Source organism: Varanus komodoensis, unplaced genomic scaffold, assembly GCF_004798865.1.
Source record: "Varanus komodoensis strain SLA01 unplaced genomic scaffold, ASM479886v1 scaffold5, whole genome shotgun sequence".
In the NCBI taxonomy this organism is placed as follows: Eukaryota; Metazoa; Chordata; class Lepidosauria; order Squamata; family Varanidae; genus Varanus; species Varanus komodoensis.
In genome coordinates this window covers 28,312,820-28,338,970 of record NW_025336087.1, presented here as the reverse complement: position 1 = coordinate 28,338,970, position 26,151 = coordinate 28,312,820, and the positions used below count along the sequence as shown (strand labels likewise).

General features: G+C 38.2%; 1 protein-coding gene across 5 annotated transcripts in view; it reads right to left on the bottom strand.

Annotated features, from left to right (window-relative positions):
• The window catches only part of FER (FER tyrosine kinase), a 190,327-nt gene that overhangs the window by 52,552 nt on the left and 111,624 nt on the right, over nt 1-26,151 (bottom strand). For all 5 annotated transcript variants that reach the window (XM_044446574.1, XM_044446576.1, XM_044446575.1 and 2 more), the window contains 3 exons: nt 24,002-24,058; nt 17,662-17,777; nt 16,019-16,113 (listed from right to left, as the gene is read on the bottom strand). In XM_044446574.1, the coding sequence (XP_044302509.1) occupies nt 16,019-16,113; nt 17,662-17,777; nt 24,002-24,058 (268 nt within the window). The remainder of the gene's footprint in view (nt 1-16,018; nt 16,114-17,661; nt 17,778-24,001; nt 24,059-26,151) is intronic.

Below are 26,151 nucleotides of genomic sequence, written 5' to 3'. Positions count from 1 at the left end.
GTTTTTGTCAATAAGTCACAATAAAAAACATTTCCTGAGGAGAGGAAAAAGCATTTCTTTCAATACAAGGGCAACTGTCCCTAGGAAAACATTCATGGCAACCTACTCCACTGGGTGGAAGCAGGAATCCATACACACAGTTTCACATGAAATTCTGGACTGGATACCAATACACTTTCTTTTCCATGTGCCTTAGGATCATCTCAGAGGCTCCATTTGCAAGTCGTATTTAACCACACTGTGAATAAGATACCCACTGGGGGCTGGTTTGGAGAGCAACCCTTGGTGTGCCCAGTGAATGAATGAGCTCATTGTGGCTTATTCTTTCAGTCCTCCAGCTGGTATCCCAATGTCTTTAGTAGCAGAATTCACCCTGTCTCCCTTTCCTCACTCCATTTGCAACCCTTCTTCATTTTGCACCAGTGTTTTTCTTCCACAGCCTCAAGAATGTGCAATGAGGGTTGCATGTGTTTAACCCCCCCCCCCCATTGCCTAATTCTGTTTGGGATATATTTATGTTCTCTTTCAAAACATAAGTCTTTCAAAAATGTGCACAAGCACTCTTGAGGTTATCCAATATGTGTAGTCTCCTCATATGAACAAAACTATGCAATTTTCTGGGACATTTTTTAACAGTGTGCTGAATATACGATTTGGAATAATATACAATATATGTTCCAAAGTGTTCCTTGGACATAGGATAAGGGGCTGTCACTGCAGGCAATAGGAGTGAGGTTACAAAGGGCAGGGGTTTTACCAGTCTTTCCAAGTGGCTCATTAACTGATCCCTCTAACGCAGGATGAAATTGCTCTGCCAGGCTCAGATGACATGACAACCCATTGTGGGTCACACAACACCTAGAACAAGCCATGGGTTGTCAGCAGCCTGCTGCTGAAAACTGAATCACCTCACAGGAAGTGGTCAGGCCCAGATGACTTGGCAAGCCACTGTGGCTAATTATCCATCAGAAGTTGTTGTGTCATGCAAGCCTAGCCACAGTGTTATTTGAGAAGTAGAGAGTTATGAGTGCAATAAAGGGCAGCAGTGTAATGGGCCACTGTTACTACCTCTGGGCTCTTAAACTCAAAGCTAACTGTTCAGGAAGTAAGTTTTGCACTCATTGCCTTCCTACTGCAAGTGAAAAAACTAAGTAGGGTTATTAATCTTCTGTCTCACACTGCTTGAGCTATAGGATTGGGGCATGGTGACATTGGGGAAACTTGTCAATGTATCTGTCTTATGATTTGGGGGAGAAGGGACAACATATTGAGCAGCTTTGCTTCTCTGCTCAGGTGATGTGGTACTGGGCAAACCATGGTTGTCTAGCACTGCATTGCACAAACAAAACATATTTATTTACTTATTGCATTTGTGTGGTGCTTCCAAAGCCAAAGACACACAGTACTAAAGATGTTTGGTTTCATGGGCAAAACAAGAAGAACTGGGTCCAGAAGGAGCATCTGAGCAAAGAGATATCAGGAAAGTGAAGTACATAATTTCCAGACTGTGTTTATGAAAACGGAGCTCAAATGTTTTCCACTTCCATTCATGCATTGCTTTGTTGCATTACACTGTAGATGCTTTTGAGTTATACATCAGAGCATCTTTTTGTTTACTGTGTATGTATCCCAAGAATAGCATTTTGTAAGAAATGTTTTATACAATAATTGTTTTATTCTTACATTTGGCACAGAAGGCAGTCTAAAAAAGCACAATATTTAAAGATATTTTTGTCAGTCTTCCTGTTTAATTGATTTATCTCTCTCTTAAAACATGATTTCTGAACATTTATATTATGGCATACAAAATGCTATTTGTTCTATTCAATCATGATCTGGAAGTATTTAAGGTACTGAAAGGGTAATTTACATCACTAAAGTGCTGAGTACCAGACACAGTGCCAATTGCTATTAGACCCTGATTATGCTCATCACTATGATATGAATTAACACTTAATTGCCTATCCTTCAACAAACAAGGGATTATTTTGCTGGAAATGCATAAATTTATATCACTTGTAGCAAAAGTTCCAGCAATTTATCTTCATAAGAAACAGACCACATAAATACTTCAAAGCTAAACTAAGAGGATTTTATTCCACTTTTTTCAGTTCATATCTCTAACTGTGCAATTTCTTTACCTCCTTCTAAAAACAAGCTTTAATACCGCCATCAAGTTGCATTTTTTTGGGAATACATGGTGTGAAAATACCATCTATGGTATAACAGTAAGCAGTACACATTTGAAATAGCCTATTTATATGCAATGACAATCTATATTGTGTTTGAAATACAGCTAAGTAACTCAATAACAGGAAATGAATAACATCTATCAGAAACTGAACAGCTTGGATCCAACTTCCATGACTATAATTCCACTAATGAAACAGGGCTTGCTGCTTCTCCTTCCCACTGCAGACCCCTCAATATTTGCTACTAGGGGATGGGAGTCTGGAAGTCTGTCCTATGTGCAAGGCAAGGAAAAAAGAATCAAAAATTGGGGGACACCCCCAAATGAGAGGAAGTGCTCTTCTGCTCATCCATGGGATCAAGGAATCTAGGCTTGAATATACTATGTTTCACATCTACAAGTATTAAATACAATGTGGGAAACAGAAATCTCTTTCCAACATAGTTTTCCTTAACAAATAAGCAGCAGCAAAAGAATTAGACAATCTGAGTTATATGGCTGCATATTAATAAGCCTAATGATTTTGGTTTGCACAAAAAACAGCTGGATAGAAATGGGACTAAAATACATACATTTTAATTAATTTAAGTTTCTGCATATGTAAGAAATCCATTCCAGGTATTTGCTCTAGGAGCATTTTGCATACAGTAATGATATGCTGTCTTCCAGTAGTGGTCTCATTCTTAAATAACATGTACCACAGGAATAGTGACTTAACTACATCAGCACTCAGGCCCCCACAATGCTCACCCACAGCCTATTATTCTGAACTGAAAACTTTCATCAGTTAAAACTCCATTTAGTTGGATATAGTGTACCTGGCAGGGGAAGGGTTTTTACAAGACAAAGCTTAGATCAAATGGACTGCAAAATTGCTTAGATCAAATGGACTGCAATGGACTGCTGAGGAAGACTGTGGACCTATGCCTCCACTTTCCCCTCCCTGACCACTGGAATGCTCCTTTCTCTTGGCCTCTCAGAGGTCCTCTGGAGTTGTTGAAGACCTTGGCAGAGCAGTTGCTGAGGTGCTTTCTGTGTTAGCAAAAGGGGCAGGGAAAAACCTGACCTTGGATTCCCTCTTGCAGTCACAGGAGTATCTACAGTTTGGGGAGGAGGAATCCACTCTATTCTATTTTTCCTGGAATGTTCTTGCCTAGGTGTCAATGAATATACTCTGTCAATGAGGAAGCAATCTAAAAACATATTAAACTTCATATATTTCTCAATTAATTCTAGTTAAGCTAATTTCTTTATAAACAAAACACAAGATATCAGTTACTCTTGACTAAACAACACGTCCAAGTCATGGTTCACTTTCAACAAGAGCGTAACTACAGTGTAACCTTTCTGAGAAGAGCTCCCAAGAAAGGTAAGATTAATCCATATTTTTAATCTGTGTCTAATGAACTGATTGATCACACTGACTAATGCATCTTAAGCACTATTAAAACTGCTAAGAATTCTCTTACAGAGTTTCATCTGTAGAGCTTTCTGTTAAGATTTTCCAGTCAGGCCAATTTTTCTAGCCTTCTGGGGGAAGGAGCTTACAAAGCAATCTGAAATGCTCTCTATGATTACTATCATCTCTGTATTTATTTTTAAACAGGAAAAAACTATCATTTTTCAAACTTAAACAATATAGCAATACATGTTTCTAAATAAGAAAGGGGCTCTAAATGTGATGGTATTTGAGTATCATTTCCAAGACAATTATAAGAAGCCAAGTGTATGTCATATCATATTTAAAACAATAAGCTCCAGACATGCTGAAAAAATTGATTCCTTGAAGTAGTGTGTTTTTATTCCTCTAGTATTGATCTCTTGCCTGCTCCAAAGCTAGCCATAATGTAATTTGCCATTTGGTTACATTCTGTTTGCGTAAACATAAGGGAGTGCAAAACAAAAAAAACAAAACAAAAAACAAGAAAAAACTCCAAACATAATAAAATCAAAGTTAAGTAGGTAAGAAAGGTCCATTTTTCACACTGCTATCTGAAGAACAAGCACACCATTGCATTGTGAAGTTTAAGTTTTTTAGGGAGAATTAGTTGCCTCTTCAGAACAAGGAAGGTGCAATTTTAAGAAGAAAATACTATGTAAAATCATTAAATGGTCTTGTAGAGGAAAACAAAGGAATAAGTTAGGATAATTATTATACGTCATTCAAACTGAGTATGTTTTTAAAAACATATCCATAATCTACCAATGAATTATAAGCCAGTAAAACCTAATATATGCTTTCATATAATAACACCAAAATATTGAAAGTAAAAATACTCTCTAAGGACTTGATTCCATACATTACACATATTTAAATTCCTTCTAGAGCTGTTACTGAACTAACCACATTCGAAGTGTGGCATTTTATTTCCTTGATTTAATTAAGGTTAAAGAATGAAAAGAGTTTAGCATACTTGCAACTTTCAGCAAGATGACAACAGCATCAGTCCACAAAATATATGACAACACAATATTAACACATTCAACACAAATTTCTTGTCATTATTTTCCAGCCATTCCAAGTCTCAACCAAGTGAAGTTTTAGTATCTTTACAAAGCATATGGAATTTTAGAGGTTTAATGAAGCTATCAAAAGAAATGCAACTCAGTTATTCTGCAGTTCATGACTCAGTTTGGAACAGCACAGTTCAGACTCGGCAGTTATTGTTACCACCTTATAAAAAAAGGAAAGATGACAATGTTCATTTGCATCAATCCAAGTTAATCTGGTTTAAAAGTTGTTACCTGGAACATTTTAGGGGCTGAATTTAATGGCTAGACATAAAAAGTATATTAGTTGCTTGCAATGGAATAAATTCTTTGTTATTTAAATAAACCAAAACAGTTCAGTTTAATATCCATTGTTAGAGACTTTCCAAGTCCATTCAAATGGAAAAATACCAGGAATTATAATGGTTAAGGGCATGATCTTTACAGATGTGTTATCAGTCAATATGGATATGGTACCGTATCATATGCCATGGCTAGTTCCAGGTTCACCAAGTTGGAGTTGGATGGCTTCAGGAATGAAGTGGTTGATCTAAGTCCCAGATGTGTTCACCATTATAACAGACATATGCAGTCAACACAACGGAAGCTTCTTTTCCATGTTACAAATATCCAACTGACAACCAATGATAGATTTGGATGGTAGAAACTTAACACCTTTCTACATACTCTGATCTTGACTGGGGTCCTGCTTCTCCTTTAGAATATATATAATTTAAAAATGTAGTTAATAGGTACCTTTTTAAAGAATGACAGCTTTGGCCCTGACAAACCAATTGGAAAGGTAAGAACATAGTGGTATTTATCATATATTTTAAACATACATGTATTGCAATGAATAGATAGTGATGATCTACATATTTTAAATAACCTGCTGATTAGTATTTCAGAAAATGTACACTTATCTACAAAAGGATATGCAGCACAAAATCCCAGTAGCATTAATCTGATAGGTTTATAAACCTGTAAATTAAAGGTTAGCTTATTTATTCACATATTCTGGGATAAAAATAAGATCTTTCTTTTTTCAGGTCTCTAAATCTTACCTTTCTTGGGAGCTCTTTTCATAAAGGTTACCCTATACTTATGCTTTCTTACTCTGCAAACTTAGCAGCAGAATGAGCTTCTTGAAAGTATACAGTAAATGCTATTATGAACTAAGGAACTCTGGAACATATAGTGCTTATTAAGAGACCATAACAAAAATCCTAGAGTTCAAACAAAAAAAAATCTAGATACAAACTTAGAGAAAGACTCTGTTAGGGAAAAATGAGAAAGCTGGACATTAGGATGCATTATCTTTTATGCTCCCCTTTGAAAAAGCACAGCAGATTGACCCCCCATCTCTACTGTATAATAGAATGAGAGTATAAGTAGTGTAAGTTACAGGTTGATTAAGGATGCATCAGATATTCTACATTGTTAACTTTGAGAGTTAAAAACATATCCCTTCTGAGAGGCCTTCCCAAATTAGTTTTATTTAATATGCTTGTTTTCAGAATAAATTCAAATTGTGGGTTTTAATTTCCTGTAACTCCCCAGAGCCTATAGGGATGGGGCAGCGTATTAAAATAAATAAACTGAAAGATAATTAATACTAGAATATCCCCATTTTTCCTATTTTCCCTGCAAACCTCACTGTCTCCCAACTGTTCCACATCTTAACCTCACCTGCTCCCTTTCTAGTCTATCTCCCTAGCAACCAGCTACATTCACATGTATTCTAACACTTTCTTCCTGCAGAATTGTTCTGGGACCTTATGAACATGCACTGGATAAAATACTCCTCAGGCAGGGCAAATTAAAATGTGTGGATAATTTAAAAACCAACAACCATGTTACAGAATTACTTGGGCATGGCAACCTGATGTTAACACAGCAGTTTCCAGTTAAAAGAGTCCTACTGGACTATTGGTTAAGCAGATTATAAGTTCAATTATAAATAGATAATTTCCTGAAAAATGCTGTACAAACAGAGAATTCACTTGATTAAGATTACCTTCAACAAAGTCTACAAAAAGAAAACAGGGAATAGCTGCCAATTTCCAGGAGGTTGCTTGCCAAATGTTCAACTCCTGTCCATAAGCAATTAGTTACCTTATCTACCTCAAAATCAGCATAGCCATGGAATATCCTGTTTTCTTCTTTACTGTCTAGTTTCAGATAAATACTTTGAAGCATTTCATGAATATAAGTCAAATAAATTATCTTCCCCACTTTTATTAGCTAAAATGCTGGAAAGAGAGTTATCCAACTCACTAGTTGTGACTGTATAGTGTCTGGAAAAACCATGTGTGACTGCCTTCCATTATCTCTGCCAACAGATCACAATGCACACATTTCTTCAATGTTTTAAATGACAGAAATGCTTTTAAAGACCACTCATTATCATCAATTATATTTAACATTGTTGGTAGTACTGAAAATAAAACTCCAGATTTAAACTATCAGAATGAAAAAGGCAGAATCCAATGATAAAATATGTTAAGAATGAATTGGGTACAAGTAGTTTGGATAAACATTCCATTAATTCTAAAATGTATGTTTATATATTAAATCCTTTGGGTCAAGCAAAAAAAGAAACATTTTTCTAATATTTGCCGGCAGAGAACTATTTTGTGAAATAAATGGATATATGCTTTTTAAGTACTCAAAAGTATTTAAATTGTTAAAGGAAGTGAATTCTGCTTTGAATTAGGTGCCAATGTTGCTTTTGTCTTAGATTTTATGGTATGCTGCTTTTGTTATATAGCCTATGGCTAAAACAAATAAACCTGAACTTTAATGTTTGTGTAGAATCTTTAATGTGAAATAGAAAATTGTAATCAGCTCAGTTTAATCTCAAGCTGAAGGCTAATTAAAAATGGAAGCTCCACTAAAACATGTGGGAAGTACTTCAGGAAAGAGGATACAATGTTTCTTTTTGTGATAACTAATCACATTTCATGTCAGTAAAGATTAAAGAGTTTACAACTAGGAACTGAGGAAGATGAGGAAACTATTAATGACCTTGATACATGATTTTTGTAATCATGTGTATCATGTGCAATGAAGATGGCAGCATTCAAGAGAACTCTGGAGTCCTCCGGAAGCTTATTAGAGGTTCTCTCAATTAGAAGGGTCTCCCTCAACAACTCAGAATTTTAAGTTCATACATTGTGGAGAATAACCCAGAATTGTTAGATCTAACAGAAGGCGAGTAGGCAGGAGTGCATGCGTGCGCACACACGATAATGTTTTATCCTGTGAACCAGCTCTGTGGGGCTATGTTTAAGAATAACAGCCCACTGTGGATTATTTAGCTCACAGAAAATCTGAGGGCACATGCAGGGCCATTTAAATATACAACTTTTATGTGGCCGCTCTGAATCATTGTCTGAGCATAGTAATGGATTGGATGAGGGCCAACAAACAGATTCACTCCAGACAAGACAGAGGTGCTGTTAGTGGGTGGCTCATCTGTCCAGCTGGGTGATATTCAATTTGTTCTAGATGGGTTGCACTCCCCCGAAGGATAAGGTTCACAGTTTGGGGTGCTCCTGGATCCAGAGTAGTCACTTGAAACACACATGGATTCAGTGGCATGGAACACCTTGTATCAGCTTAAGCTGATACATCAACTATGACCCTGTCTGGATAGAGAAAGCCAAATTACAGTTATCCATGTTTGGGTAACCGCTCTTTTGGATTACTGAAATGCACTGTATGCACTGCCTTTGGCAATCGTTCGGAAACTTCAACTGATCCAAAACAGGGCAGCAAGACTGTTGATATGGACTCACAAGAACACATTACACCAGTATTTTTCAAATACACGAGCTGCCTTTTGAAGTCTGGGCCCAATTCAAAGTGCTAGTACTAACACTCAAAGCCCTATAAATGGCTTGGGGCCAGGTTATCTGAAGGATTGCCACTTCCTATATGTACCTTCACAGATCTTGTGATTTTTGGGGGTCCTTTCTCAGGGATCCCTTCCAAAGGAAGTGAGGTGACTGGCTATCAGGTGGAGGGCCTTTTCAGTTGCAGCACCCTGGTTTTGGAATGAGCTCCCCAAAGAGGTGCGCCTGCCACCTACTTTGTATTCTTTTGACCTTTGTTAACTGCCCAGAAAGCCCTGGCTATTGGGCAGTATAAACATGAAATAAATATCAGGGTTGCCATGTTTTGTAAACCTGGTAACCAACTTTGTGTTCTATTTTAGGCTTATGTGGGGTTTATTCAACGCTCACATAACTCACGCTCACTGCATTCACATGATGCAGCACTGTGGCTCATTGTGAGCTGCATATCCCAAAGCAAGTTGCTGTGTATCAGCCAAATCCAGTTTAGGTATTTTACCTAAGGATGCAGACATTCTGAGTAAAAACTGGATATTCTCCCATATGCACAGAGTCTATGAAGAATAAATAGGATTGTGCCTCCTTTATCAATCATTTCATTTTTCACTGTCTTTCCCTTCCAACAAGCTGGCTGTGGTATCCTAACAACTTTCATTTGAAATTCCAGCTACAAGACATGTTTATACAGTAAGAGACAATACCTACCAGTGGATCAAATATGACAAACACAAGATATGAGGAGCCAAAGGGACAGAGTTACCATCCAAAATATTGTGAATGACTGCCTCTACCATAGTATGGCCACTAAACAAAAATGCAATATGACACAGCACCTCAGGAATGGCCTCCTTGCTCCAGATGTTATGCCATGCAAATCAGAATAAGTTAATTTTCTCAAATATACATGTTTGTTGGTCATAAGAATTATGTTTTCTGAACCAGAGTCAATCTTAATATTACTCTAGCTAAACTTACCATTTTAGTAAGAATGACCACGCTTCATTCTGCTTGGTGAGTTAAGCATGTCTGCTTAACACCCTGACAAATGGAACAGTGATTCATGGAATGTTATTCCACCTAGCTGTAACAGATAACCTTGTGTTTGAAACCAATAATGGACTAAAAATGCTCCAGAGTCCTCTTCTCATGTACTGTTTGACTGGTCATTTTCTTTGACAGAGCACAAAAACAATCTCCCTCAGCAGAACCACATATTTCTTTATAGACAGGAATATGAACTGCCGCTGCTTCCTAATCTGTGAAGGCTGGAATGATGATTCAATTGTATGCAGGGCAAAGGGCACCTATTTCCGTTGCAATGTGTGTGCTTTGTGTTAGGATGAGCCTATTTTTATTTTTCATATGTAAGTATCACCTAGTTCAGGAGTGGTCAGACTTCAGGCTCAGCAAATCTACTTGGATTTTTGGTAGATATACCAGAAGCTAAAGACATAAATTCAAAATTACAGAACTGGTTGCCTGTGACTATATTCTGAGCTGTGGAACTAGATTGCAGTACCAGAACTGAACTGAGCCCTTTCACACAGAAGTCTGTTCCTGGTTATATCAATCTTTCCCCTTTTCAGCAGCCTAATACAGCTGTGAAAAAGTCATTCGGTTGTTGCTATTGTTGAACAACTGGGAATCAGAAACCCTTGCTAATCTATTAAAAATCACCCAGAGATCAACCGGTAGATCCCAATCTACCTTCTGCCTACCCTTGAGTCTTAGTTCACAATGGCACTAGATATGGTACATTGTACTTTACAGAAACACAGAACATGGCAAAAACATTTCAAGTGACATTTTCAGCACCAAATCACATGGCAGCCTCTGTTGTAGGAAATAAAATGTGAGCTGATGCGTGCAACAGCCAGCACCATTTGTCTGTCAGAACAATAACATCTATATTTTATTGCCTCAGTAAAGTATATCACAAATTCCCTTAATAGGCTTGTAGGCTCTGGCATAACTGGAGGGGAAATGACACCCAATGGAACATCTCTCTTGACTTTGTTCTGTGAACTATGACTCATGACAGGAGTAGGGAATTGAATCAGGCCCTTGACTACTGTATTTACTCTTAATGAGTTTTTCAAAACCTGAGATTTCTCTCCTGGGGAGGAAAAAAGTCATTTTTTACTCTAAATCTCTGGACATTAAGCAACTCCTCTTAACTGCAATATTGAATTTGCTCATGAGGACTGCAGACCAGGAGTCTGCTTGTCATAAGCAAGTTTCCCCCGCTCCCTCCCTCCAAGAGAGTAAACAAAACTATTGCTTTGAAGAGCAAAGTCTGGTTGCAGTGTGTGTGTCTGAGAAAAAGAGATATTAGGCAATTAGCTTCAATATCTGGAGGGGCTGCATAGACACCAATCATTTTCCTCCATGGGTAGCAGAAAGAAAATGCACAGAGAATAAAGGATACTGGGGTATTTTTTCACACTGACTATATATACTTCCTGCTGCCTCTTTTCTTACTTGTTCAAAGCATAAACAAGAAAAAATACCACTAAAATGAAATTCAACACCATTATTGAAAGGATCTGGTAGAGCAGTAGCCCCCCCCCCCCCCACACCCCTGCCCCTGCCCAGCCTCCATTTGGGCACTGAATACCTCAATGCCATTTCCATTAACATAATGAAATTTTCTGAAGCAGCTGCATCTTGCGGCAGTCTGTTACAGACGGAAGGGAGGAAAGATAGGAGGAAAGTCTTCTTAGTTTGACAGTACTGTGAGCCTGAAGGTATTGAGGAGTTCAGAAGTGATGGAGTTGTTCTAAGCCACCTAGCATGCTAAATTGCACAGGGATATTCTTCAGTGAATGCATCTTGATCTTGGGAACTCTGTAGATGCACACTACAGCGAAGAGAGTCACATCAATAACGTACAAAGTTTAAGCTGCCCAAAGCAGTCTTACCTTATTCATTTCCCCTCGGTCTCACATACACACCCTAGCAGAGAGGGTAAATTTACTTGGTGCAAACAGTGGCCCTTCTACTGGTGCCATGGACACCATCACTCAGAGTGAGGGCTGGGATGTTGTTAGCAGGTAGAAGACATGAAGACTACTTGCTTTCAGAATGAGATTCCCTTCACCCATGGTATCCTGATTAAATCGCTGCAAGGATTCAGCTTCACCACAAGCATTAACATAAATATATTTTGAAAATTGGCAGTAGCATTTGTTGCTCAGTGCAAGGTTTGGAAAAGTCTGTTTGAAAGAGGAACAGTTTATGGCCCTATTTTTCATCCTTCAGACAAACCTTTCCCCAACCTGGTGTACTCCATTTTTCTGGACTGCAACTCCTATTGTTCCTCAACACTGGCTGTGCTGGTTGGGACTGAAGGGAATTGTACTACAAATCATCCGAAGGCATCATGCAAATGAACTGGTTATCCAGAAAGATATTCCATCAACATTAACCCACCATATTCAGTTGATGTTTAATAGCTAAAGCATAATACATTGGGTCTGCACAATGGAGGGTCGAAGAAGTGAAGTGGCAGCCTCATCAAATGAACTACTATAATGCAACAGAAGCCTGGTGCACACACTGGGGCTGAGAGGGGATTCAAATGTCATGGACAAATGGGATCAGAAACAGGAAGCAGTAGATACTGGAAATCAGGGGCCCTGGTGTGGGGAGAAGGAAGGAAGTAGGAGGCAACAGATGGGGAACACATTACCAAAAGAAATGGAAAGCTGGATATATTGATTGATCCCCACCTTTCTACCAAAAATGGTACTGTATGTGCATGCAAAACAGAGCGATCCTATGATCCCTGGACACCATGGGGCAGGGAGGAGGGCACAGGATACTTCAGAATCCAAGATCTAAATTCAGAAACAGACCTCTGACCTCAGAGTCAAGAATCCACATTCAACTGCACCCCTCCCCCCAAAGAAAAAGTCTGATGGAAAGTAATTGTGCTGGCTGCCTCTCTGAGAAGGCAGCAGATGTCAGGCTATGACTTATTCTTGTGTCCTCTTATTCTTGTGGACTCTTCTCTCCCTTAAGTGTTCCAGCTAGAAGGCTAAACATGGTTATCTAGCAGCAATGCAGAGTAGGAGGCCTGGAAAGGCAGAGAACTTCAGCTGCTCCCACTGTGCATAGCATGCTCATACAATGCTGAGTTTAAGGGCTTAGGAGTGTTGGATATGAGCCCCATAAAGTATGTTCTAAAAGATCCTCAAACCCCAGCTAATAATTGGTTAAGATGTCACAGTGTTCTAAGACTGCAGCATCTCTTAGTAGACCTGCATAAGATTTCTGGAGGACTTCTTAAAGATCCTGGAGGTCTACATCATTGGGTGAAACTTCAGGAGACTCTCAGCAAATAATGTGTGATAATTGCAGAGACAAGCGAAGGACTACACTTAGAATAAACTTTTCTACCATTTCCTCATGGCTTCCAATTTTTCAATCACTACAGCAATCATTAATACTATGACTTCATTAGTTTTGCCTTTGGATTAAAAAAACATTGTTGAATTAGATCCTTTTTTTAGTTTAAGCTTTTTTACTCTATCCTCTTAGGAAAAATAAGCAGTGGAATATAACCTAATAGCCTAGCCAGAGGAGAATGATAAATATGTCAGTGCAGTTTCTTATGCAGTATGCTAACAAGCTTTGAACTTATATAATGTATAAATTAAAGAACCTTGCTCCCATTTCAAACGATTAATGTGTATTCACCGTGATAATAAGTGGTCAGCTTATGCTCTCCCATCCTCATCTGTTTTGGAATATTAGGCATGAAATGAAACATTAGAGCAACCAAACAAAGCATTATGGCATCCCATTTTAAAGTATCCACAAATGCTTAATGCTGCATCAGCAATATTTTGATGGATGAAATCAAAAGGAAAAAGCTTTAAAATATTAAAGTCATAAAAAGCACCCTGGCATGAATTTTATAGCTATATGCCGGCACTAAAAAGGAAGCCAGTGATTTAGTAGGGACTGAATCTATATTAAAGCTTATGAAAACCATATGTATTTAAAAGCAACAAATTAAGAATGGAATTATGCTATTGTCTCCCAGCTAAAATAAGAGAAAAGAGACTTCAAATGTAGGCCCTCAAATATTTCTGGTAGGGATTCACATTTCCTTATCTTTTGAAGAAAGGTTACTTTTTTAACTATCTGGTGCAGAAAAATGTACTTCTTTACACCAGAGAAAACTATGCTGAAGATTCCCCAACTTAAGTGGATTCTTCTTACAGTTTCTATAACCTTATATGGAACTCAGCTCCAAGGAATTATAGAATAGTAGAGTTGGAAGGGGCCAGAATGCCATTGGGTCCAACCCCCTGATATTGCAGGACACCAAGTTACAACCATTAAGAAGGCTGTCCAGACACTTTTGAATGCCTTTAGCATTGGGAGAGTCCACAATTTCCCCAGGTGAAATCTAATTTTGATTTTTTAAAAGAGTCTGGTCAGTTTGGCTGCAAACATTTTATAAATAGACCACTTCATTTTAAATCTTTATTTTTCATTACAAAATCATTAGTTGTCTCACCAGGCATGGCAGGGTGTGACAGGATTTATTCTAATATGCTGCTTGAATACATTTTATGTAGTTGGAAAAAATAGTGCAGATGAAACTAAATAATTGTGAAGTTGAGAATACAGAATTTTATCAGGAATAAGGAACATCAAGATGATTACTGCTTCTTTTCAGTCTTCATGACCTTATATTAATCAAAAATTAGAACCAATTGCTTGACTAGTCAAGTGCATTTATTAACAAATATACATATCAACTATACATATAGGGATATAACAGTGACACATATTACTACAAATGAAAAGGCAACGACTACATATATGCTATACTTCCACTCATACTACATCTATCACATAAAAATTTCCTTGGTTTAAAATGGTCAGATTGTCACCATCTGGGACTGGGTGGTGGTGGTGCTGAGCAGCGATGCTTGGGGGGCACTGACAGAATTCCCTTAAACTACATCTGTCCTCTTGCTTTACCACTGTCTTTCGTTCTGTCCTTTTATGTAGTCATCCATGCTGATGATCTAGAATCCCATTCAATGGGAGGTAGCATTTCTTGACTCAACTGAGAATCTGATATTGGTGTGGCACTTGAGCTGATGGGACATTCAACTTTAACACTATGACACTTTGCTATTAAGATATATAAATGATTAAGACCTGTAAATGACAAGGTGATTAGCTCTCAAATTGCCCCCCACACTCCTTTTAAGTTTTTACTCAGCTGCTACTTTATATTTACGACAGTTTCTGATGAAGAAACACAAAAATCATTGAAATCTAATGTCTTCCAAAAATGCATCAGACTAGTACTTTTGGAGGTACCATTGCCTTTCCTTGGTTCTTTGGCGGGAAGCAAGACAAGCAGTGAGGGGTAAGTGAGTTATTTCTTTTTCAATTGTCAGGTTTGACCTTGTTTTTCGTATTTGATCATATCAATTCATTGTAAAATTGAAACTGACTCAACCTATCTGAATTTGTCTGATATATGTTTATAATGTATTGTTCACCGACACTACTGTAATGTGATATTTACTGTGAGCTGGTTGGGGCATGCTCCGCAGTGGAAATGCTGTCTATAAACCAAACCAAAACAAAAGGAACCTAAAACAGAAAAACCCTAGCTCTGGCAACCAGAACTTGTTGCATCCAAATTGTACAAGCACCTAACACAACACAGTACAATGCAAGCCTGGTTTTACTTCAAGCAACTATGTGAAATAGTCATCTTGTGAGCTGAAGGACTATATATTCTCTATCTGGAGAATATTCCTCCATGCCACCTTCTTAACTGTCTTAACATGTAAAAAAATGCAGCTTTGCAAAAGTATAACATATTCTCCAGAGTTCTGTCTGCATGGTGACGATGATTTTTCAAAAGAGACACCTATTTCAATAAGTGTTTCAAAGGGGAAAGCAACAGACCTTGACTCCTACAATGTTTACCCAGCTGTACCACACAAACACAGGCCAGTTAAACTAGTTAAGAACATTCATGTATTGGGGGGTGGGGTGGAAAAGCACATGGAAAGTATCTGCAAGCAATCATTTACCCTTACTGAGATCACCTCAACCCTTTTATATAAACATAACTCACTATTCCTTTATTTAATGCATTATATGATGCAAGGTTATCTTTTCTCATTGCATATGTATTCAACATTCAAATTATATATGAAACAGCAGATGTTACATATATTTCCATGTTCCCAGCAGATCTAGGATGGGGCATGCCTAAGAGCTATGACTTAGATACTGTCTCCACCTGCTGGTAGAAACCAAATAACCCTAGGATTTTGAAATAGTAGAAAGATGTTTATCAAACCCTAAAGAACACTCTTTTAAAACAGAAGAGATGCAAATAAAAGGTATAAAGTCTATTTGCAAGTAAACAAAAATACAATGAAATAGACAACTGGTACAAGCTATATATTGAAAATAGTAATGTGAATATTACCTGGAACAAGCTCCATAACAATATAAATAGGCTGCCTTTGAGTGCATACTCCTATAAGCTTTACAATATTCGGATGATCATATTGTTTAAGTATTCTGTAAATGGTAGAAAGATTGAATCACATCAGTATATTTCATTGTATAAATCTGATTTCATTATACAGAAAAAACCTTAATGATTTATTGTTGTGTGCATGTTTAAATTTATTTAACGGTATTTCACTAAAACATAAAAATGTTGCACAACAGGAATAATTTCCTCCTAATAAGATGAGAAAACAATTGACTAAGTACCATTTGTTTGCACCAACACTTAGAATGTGTGCAAACAACACTTAGAACACTTAGAATGAGGCCTTTGCGCCAGATGGCATATAAATATTCTGAATGAATGAATGAATGAATGACCAAATTCTTAGAGTAGATTTGACATTTTTATGTGTCACACTCACATCTGAACATTCTTTGTTTCTACACAGATCTGTTCCTACCATCATTTAAACATATTTCACTATTGACTTTTTGCATTTGGACAGAGAAAATAAACATTTCAGGAAAAACTCTCCAACAGCATTCCTATTCATAAATTAACACTTGTGTGAAGGATGCTGGATACCCAGGGGAAGGCAGACGAAGCTTACCATGTCAAACTTGCTATGCGCAAAGAACACTGAGGCTCCATGTATGTATGTAGAGCAGTCAAGAGCTACAGTGAAGCAGACATGTATGTCTGCACATTCTTGGCTTTCACTGTGCTTGAGCACATGGCTTCTGCATACCCTCACTTAAATTGGCAGAACAAAGGAACTCTGACCCATACACTAGCTTGAGAAGAATTGGCCTACAGCATGGGCAATGTTCCAACTCCAATTCACTTGCACTTATATTCTCTGTAATCTTGCAAAGCACATTTACTAAGTTTCATGAATGCACAGGAATATGAAACCCAAGTAACTTGCACATGAAAGCCATACATGAAAATTAAAGCTGGGCATAATCCTAAAGAGACATGAAGGATCATGGAGGATTTCTGAATAGCTCTACTTGTGATATCATATTTAAAAGAATAGCAAATTTTTAAAGATACTTTAATTCAGCCTCAGTAAGGAATCAGTAAGGAGCAACTTCTGCACCTATTGGTTCACAAGTTTTTTAAAAAGTCGGGCTCATTTCAGTCCAAGATGTTTTCAAGTGTAGAAGAGTTTCCTGATTCTGGATTATTACAACAATGACATGGTGCCAATTACTGTGCTAGCAGCTGACTTGAAACATTTTGCAAGTGGATGTACATTAATTTAAGTGGGATACATACTTATTTTCACAATTATTATAATATTGTTTGGTCTTCCTACAACATAATCATCCTGAAATGCTAGACATAATGTTAATAGGCAGCATTTATACAAACTAGACAGACAGACAGATATTTCTTCCGGAGAGAACTCATTCAAAAGGTGGCAGAGGGAGTTCTCTACCAACATCAATGTTATAGCATCCCTACTATTCATCTGAAATAACTGTTGAGGTGGAAAGTATTGGGTAGTTTAGGCAGACTAGCAAATGAGATCTATTTTGAAACTACATCTGTGTTTAGGTATCTAATGGATTCCGAGTGCATGTTTTATTCCAATTTTCACTACTCACCTGGCTTCTGACAAAAACTTAATTTTCAGCTCCTGAGGAAGGTCTTCTTTACATGTTTTTACAGCAACAGGGGCTTTATCTTTTAATGTTCCCTTATATACTTCTCCAAAATTACCCTGAAATTGTAGATTTTTAAAAGTTGTCAATAAACATAAACATGGGTGACCTGCGCAAAATAAAGTTCCATAGTGCAAAAAAAAAAAAAAAAAAAAAAAGAGAAAACACCATGACATGCCTGTGTCCATGAGAAATCTTTGTATGTAAGCTACATATGAATTATACGGGGGGCAGGGGAGGGGGGAGAATTCCTGCCACTGGTAGACTATAAGGGTGAGGTATTGGATCACAGTCCTAGCGCTTCTCTCATCTCTCCTAAACTGGAAGGCAGAGGAATCTGGTGCCCTGCAGGTATTTTGAACAATGTCTCCCATAAATGCACGTAAGTATGGCCAATGGTCAGGGATTGTGGCAACCGCCCACTTACTGTCTCCATGATACTTCTTGTACAACTTTTCAGAACAGCTGATTAGGGGAGGGGGTGACAGTAAAGAGGCATCTGCTAAGCTGTCGATTGCTCCTCAGCCAATTCTCATCTATTTTACTGTGTATCTAGTTCTGTCTGATGGTCCTACTGTCAGGTTAGAATATAGGACTTATAAAAATAAATTGATTCTAGGTTTTTCTGGAAGTCTGGTAAATGTGTTTTTACTCAGATTTGCCACAGGATACAGAATAATTAGGTATGATTGTTGAAATACTACAACCTGAAGTAATGTAATCACACCATGAGATCATTTAATCTAAGCAACACTAGCCATGAGGTACATGATCCAGTTTTGTCCAAGACTGAAGAAGTAGCATATTGAGGACAAAGACACCAGCAACATGGGCTGTTTTAATTTCTTCTTTTTCAGTACTTTGGCGTAAGATGCATGGAACACCAGTGGCCTGGGAGCCCAAGTGCCACTCCTTTCCATGTTGTTCCGATAACAAGAGAAGGCCTAGATCATGCCAAAGGAGCTCACAGTACGACTTCTCTGATGCCAGCACTAATCTGCAAAAACTGGGCTGATGCTGGTACGGACTCCTTCTGCATAGTCCTAGGTACTTCACAACACACTGGTGGTATGAGAGCAAACTACACAGCTGCAGCTCCCACAACAGCATGGTAACAAAGGCACTGTCTCCTAAGCCTATGACCCTCCTTAAAAATACAGAGAACACTCTTGTACAATGCTGCAAAGCCAGCCCAGGAAAATGAAATCAAAAGATAATGGATCTTTTAGCTCTACTTTTATTTTGGCAGCAGCATATGGGGTTAGATCTTAAAGCTGCTTCTAATGTCTATGTGATTCTTGCCTTAAGCTGTATATAAAAATCAATACATACAGCTAGGACATCCTTTTAAAAATAATAAGTCTTCTAAGTTGCAACCAGACAAACTGTGCATGAATATCCAGGCTAGTACGGAAAGCAGAAGATGGAAGAGAGAAAGAGAAGTTTTAAGAGGAGAAGATAAAGCTAATAGGTTGCAGTAGTTAGGCAAGCGCTCTCAGTTTATTTCTGGTAAGGTCTCTTTCTCACACACAGTACATAAATATTGCAGTATTTTTAAAAAGCTAATCTGTAACTGATGAAGACTGTCTTGCAAGACTGACTTCCCCCCTCTGTGTTCATATTATTTAGTTCTGCTAAACGGAGCAGGGCCTTCTCTACTGTAGTAATGGTGTCACTTTATGGAAAAGGCTTCCAAATGAGACCTGTGCTGATGAAGTTTCACAAGCAGGTAAAAAACTATGGCTGTTTCAGCAGGTGCTTCAGCATAATACGAGACAACTGAATATAACATGAAGTTGTTTGTTGTTTCATATGTCATACTTTTTCAGTTTTTTGTTAATCAATTGCTTTTATTATTGTATCCCATCACTTTGGGTGTTCTTTCTAACAGAACTGTGGCAGGCATGCTCAAGAAACAAGCAAGCAATCAAATAAATAAAAGTAATTCATTCCCTTTTCAGAGGGATAACACCCAAGGTCAAGAGTAAGCAACTTTTTCAGGCCTGTGGACATATTTAACACTTCTTAATTTGCCCCAATGCAGATCTCATATTTGTAATTAGGGTAAAGGAACAACTTTTTGTCCAAAGATTGTTGCATTCCGTGCTTTCCCATCTGAATTCTCACTTTTAACCCTGCTCCCCCACTCTGGGAAGGGGTATCTCAGAAATATTAGCAGCAGGACATGAGTTCACTCAGAGCCCCAAGGATACGCTGTACTTCCATGAACACAGGATTAACAGTTGAGGTTTCCCTGAATTGCTGGCAGCCAAGTAGCATGGCCGGCCCTGACAAACAGCAGGCTGAAGTGATTTGTTTCACGCAGCACTGTGGGGTGGGAGAGAATAGATGGAGCCCCGCAGGGGCAGGATAGATAAACTAGTATCTTACTGGTGAATCAAAAGGAGGAAGCAATCTAATATATGGGCAGATCCCGTGATTTTCCCACAGGCAAACCTTAGCTATGGTAGGGATGGTCCTGAACCTCCATGTGTTTAGGAAATATCTCCATTAATAACTTGGATGACTGAGTAGAAATTATGGTTGGTAGGTCTCTATAGAATACAGAAATAAGACCGATAGAATATACATAGGGAGAGGGGTGTGCCTGCAAAGTGAAGGGGATGCTCATTTGTTGGATGCCTTGCTACCCTTGCACAGCACAACCCAAATTAAGGTAGACATCTCTAATTGCGATCTACAGTGAAGTGTAAACTCACAGTTATGAGCTGAGGTTCCACTGATTTTAACTGTATTTATGTGCATCTATGTGCACAGTTTTCAGCCATAACATTTCAAACCATAAACTGGAGACTTCTAGAATGATCTAGCCCATTAAAATATGACAGAAAGGAAGATCTAGCAGATTAGCATGCACTGAACCATGCATCCATGCATGCTTGTTCCAAACTAACCCCTGCTGCTGAATGCCTGTGTGAAGCCCTACTGTTATGGCAAAGCAGAGACCTGAGTTTCACTGAAGATATAAACAGCTTAAGGGATCGTACCAAAGCATTTCTTGCCCACACTGGAGGTTTCCATTCAAGTTGTGGCAACCCAGGTTCAGGCTAGATATCAGTAAAAGTTTTCTCACTGTCAGAGCAATATGACCTCACTGTCAGAGCTGCCTAGAGAGGTGGTGGGCTCTCCCACACTAGAGACATTCATGCAAAAACAGGAGACCCATCTGAGAGGGATGGTTTAATGTGGTGTCCTGCACTCGGCAGGAGGTTGGACCTGATGGCCTTCATGGCCCCTTCCAACTCTACTGTTCTATCATTAAAGCATGCTAGATTGTGATGTGTTTGTGTGGTGCTGGGAATGCACACTGCCAGGGTCCTCTCATGCAAATGAACAATTACAAGAAGGTTGATGCTGTTTTCATTATGTAAAAGAGGCTTCAAGATAATGGATCTGTGACCGCTTGGCATCCTCCAGGGCTTGTAGAAAACTGTAAAGCTACAAAGATGACACTGAACTGTGGGACTTCTATGGACTTTGTAGCTTCCAGTCAGTGAACATTTCCCAATCTCTCTTGATAATGCCTAGCAAGCAAAGAGCAAAAACATAGCTAATATATGAGAGTTATCTATTACTCTGCCACAAAATTCCAAAAGCTTGTAAACTGCTTTCACCAAGAGAGTTTGGTATCGCAACATAAGGTACTACTTTGCCTGCTTTATTGCTCTCAAGGCAGAACAGCAGGTTTACAAACACTGTATATGTGAGATGGAAACACAGTTCTGGTACTTCTTTGAGGGGGTAGCTAGCAAGTGGAGAAAGCAGAAAGAATCCTCCTCCTACTCTGCTTTTTCACAGCACACTGGGCCCCCATGAGATGAACCTGCCATAGAGAGACTGTGTTTAATTCTTCACTTCCCTAAATCTTTCCACCAGCAGGGTTTCAGAGCTATACTTCCATTGCGTTGGCTTGGATATGGAAACTGAGCTGGGGAGGAAGGGAGCTGCAGGGGAAACTGTGGGAACAATCAAATAGCATTCCATTCTGCCTACTGCTTCTCTGAAAATTGTACCCCTCCAGCTTGGATCTTGAAAAGTGGCTGGGCTTTGAAGATGTGAGGTTCAAGTAGAACATGTAGCTCCATCATCCAAGTATACAATTTAATAAACATTGTTACCTTTCAAAAAATATTCTGATAATGAGATATGAGCACACATTTTATTGATCAAATATTATTTTTCATAAATATTACTAATGTGTAACATTATGTTCCTCTTAATTTTTTTTCAAAAATCTGGTTTTGTCCATGCTTTTCTATCCACAACTTCAAATATGAAGACAAAACTGTGAGGACTGAATAGGAACAACCTTTAATCAGGCATTTTTTCCCTTTGAAGAAAAGAGAGGCCATGCTTTCTTTGTAACACTGATGGTCTCATGCAGTGGCAAATATGAAGCACCTGCTTTTATGTTACAAACAAAAACAGCAGCAATTTTTTGAAATTACTGGGCTCAGCAGACATTCATTTTAATTCAATTAATTTTACGAGTATCAAGGTGAGAGAGACATTTCAGACTTAAATTATTTGACAGTTCACTGTGGAACTTCACACTTTTCATAAACCAATTCAATGCTTGATCCTTTCACAAGTGTTTCTTTTATTTTTTCACATAACTTTTTGACCTGTTGTTTTTGACCCATAGTATGCCAGCCATAGGATGTTCCATCCAGTCATATTTGTGGAATGTTCAGCTATTCATTTTGTGTTCTACAGCCTGTTAATCTCCACACAGGCAGTTTCTGTCCATCAAAGCATATTACAGGAAACATAGATTGTTCAGAAAAACTCACACTGCTGATTCAAGCTAAGCACTACCTTCACATAAATCTTATGACTTCAGTTGGTGCATTCAAAACAAATGTTCACTTGATTTACATGTATTTAAACTTAGGACTCAGGTTCACTGGGCCTTCAGAACAAGTGGAAAGCATTGCATTCATTTAAGGATGGGAAAGGAATCAGTTTTATTCATGTCTAGATAAGGGGTAGGCAATGTCAAGGCCATTCTTGCCCTGTTCCCCCAGCCTTCTGCAGGCAGGCACAGATAATGATCTCTTAACTAAAAGCTTCAGTAATGCAAACCATCAAGCCTGTCTTTAAAATACTAATGAAGCCCATTGCAGAAACCAGTAAAAAGGGAACAAGCAGAGTTAGAATTCTACTCTCAATCCATGGCAAGAAGTTGATTCCAAAGTGAGCATCTTCCCTCCCTTCCAAGCTCAAACAACCAACACCCTGCCTTTAAGTTAAATCTTGTTGCTTCAGAGCCATCTACTTAAAATGCATGACACTTCTTAGTTCATCAGCCTTGTATCTCACCCTGGGATTAGTTATATCCCACTCCATCATCCTTTTCCTCAACTGGTTTGCTCTGGTTCCCCATGGTATCTGAGGCTGACAGTCATCTACCTCCTAGTTTATCTCCGGTTCAAACCTTTCTTCAGCTGTGGAATCTACCACTTCCCTCCTCATCTGATGCAGAATTTGTCCTTACATCTCTTGCAGTTTCTTTTTCAGCAGCATACAGGCCAATCCCTACAGGCCAGCCAAATGTTTTGTCCTGCAACTTCAGTAAGACATAGTCGGTATGACTAAAGGTGAGAGTTGATGGCAGTGCTAGGCCAAAACATCCAGAGGGTCTCAAACTGTATCTATTTTAAATGCTCTGGAAGGTTTGCATTTTCTATTCTCTCATATGCTGCCCTGGATACTCTGACTGGCCATTGAAGGATGAGGTATAAGCTTCAGAAACAAAATGGAAGAGAATGGAACAGAACAGAACTACTTGCAAAAAAAGAAAGAAAGAAAGAAATATAAATAGTGGATAAAAGGGAAAATGTGGAAAGATGGGAAACTAATAAACCATAAAAGGTTGGAAAGCTGCTAAAATTATTCTAACAATATCAACACCCACAGCTAACTTGTCTGATTAATATAAACTTCACAGATGTTAACACTGCATTCTAATTCAGGGCTATTTTAAAATTACCATGTAGGGCAGGAGCCTACTGAATTTACTGGTATCTTTGTTCATTTCATTGGGAAAGTGTTTAAGCTCATTAAAATCACTAAAAAGGCTTAACCTAGCTGGATCTCACCTATTGTTTATTTGATTAACATTTTTAATTCAGCTAATTTCTATACACAGCATAGAAATGCCACATACTGCATGGAAAAGTAACTGAAATGTTCTCATACCCATTAGCATGCTTTGGACTTTTAAGCCTACTGTTCTCATTTAGATCAGACGATTACTTACTTTGCCTAGTAATTCTCCCAGTGTGACATCTTCATGATTGAGAAGCCATTTCTTATCCTGCAGCAAGAAACAAACACCAGGGTTTAGGCTACAATGCACTGTACTTCCAGAGATATCATCTGTGAGCTAGCAGGAACATACCTGCAGGGGTGATTCCATGAAACTAGTCAATCAACAACATCTGAAACCTATAACCTGAAGAGTAAGATCTTACTACACAACAGGATATTAAAATCACATTATTCCTATCAAAAGATTAAGGCTTTGGTGTGATATTATAAATATATAACCGCATGTGCTCTTTCATAATGTTCAAGAAGGATCTACCATAGATTCTTTTTTTAATTACTAACTTACAGAAAACAAGATGAATAAGCCATTGTGCTGTATATAGAAAAGCAAGCTACTGATGAAACAACTAATTTAAGACATTAGAAGAAATGGGTTTAATTACACAGATACACCGTATGTTAGTATCTATTGAGCATACCAGATGTAAGATCAGTAGAATCAAGTAATATCTGGTAGTGAAACAATATAATATACATCAATTGTACTGATGTCAAGTGACGCAAACATTCTGTTACAGAATATGCAGTATCTAACTGTTGTGGTTGTAAGCTATTTGAGCTGGCTATTCCAGTTGGCTAAAATTTTGTTCCTTTTGTTAGAAAAGTCTGGTACTGTTTGGCTATTTACGCAATATGTATTCACAAGTGGCTGCATTAACACACTGATAAACAGTACTGAAAATACGATACATTGCATCAGTTACTAACTAATCTATGTAATTCCCAATAGCTGATCAGATGTTCTGAGGCTTTGATATGGCTTGTTTCCCCCTTTCTCCTGCCAGCTCCTGCCAGCATCCCATAGACCTTTGTGGCACAACATAAAAAGACAACTCTGTTAATAAGTGCAAATCCATTTACTAATACACTAAAGTTTATTGTGTAGATCCCTCTCCCCTCCTCCCGCCACGCCAATCCCAACAACCCTTTTGGGAGATTTGGCATGGTGAGAACTTCCCACCATCACCACCTTTGGGAAGAATGGTACATCTTAAACAAAACAAAACAAAACAAAACAAAAGCTTTCAAGAAGATTTTATACAATTTTACTAAAGTATTTACTGTGTTTTAGGGAATTTGAGCAAATTGTTTTTTTAAAAAAATACAGAAAATCCCACAAAGCTGAAATTATGGAAATATCCCATGAAATATGTGTGTAGGGTGGGGGGTGGGGAGACATTGAATTTGCACCTATTTTCCTGAAGGAAAAAACAGTCCCATTGTCTATGGAAATGATGAAGTAGTAGAAAATTAAATTGACTTGTGTCCTTTCAAGACATAATAGGGTAAGGCATCATCAGCAAGATGACAAGGAACCATCATATTCTTAGGCAGCTTTGTAGCCCTTTTGACAAGCCACAGGGCTTGCTTTGGTCATCATAGCAAGCCGTCCTGAAACAAACAAGGCTGAGAATGCACCATAGGCTGTCGCATCATGTGATCCGAGTCCCTTTTAAAATGCATGTTTGAAGCACCTCTTCTCTAGATGTACAGGGGAAAATGAGGCTTGGCAATAAGATTAAGTAACTGTGTATCTGATACATTAGAAACTTTGATAATTTTATAAAACTAATCAAGAGTCAAGCTTGACTAAATTTATAGGCTATATATATTGTTTATTTAACAATTTCACAAGCACAAAATAGATGTTCCTGAGACAGGTACAATTGTTTTATTCCATGAACAAATATTTGGATTTTCAAACAAAGTGCATATTAATCTTCTTCAACGGTGGTATTTTATGAGCCTTAGAGAGGTTAAGAAAATAGAGTTATGCCTGTTAAACTTTTTCCAAAATTAGCTTGGCATTAGGAGCTTGCTCACCCAGCTCTTCTGATAATACTCAGCTTTACTTGGCCTTTTTTCTGACAATGGATTCCCTGAATCTATGGCTAATATTGACAATGGGCTGGGATAAACACGCTTTATCTTAACGTAAGCCAAACAGAATAGGTAATCTGGCGAGCTTAAGACTGGGAGCAGGTAGTTTTCCTATTCTGCAAGGAACTACATTTCCTCTGAAAAGCAGGGCAGCCAGTCTATAAATGCTTCTGAACCTACCATTACATCTTGATGGTA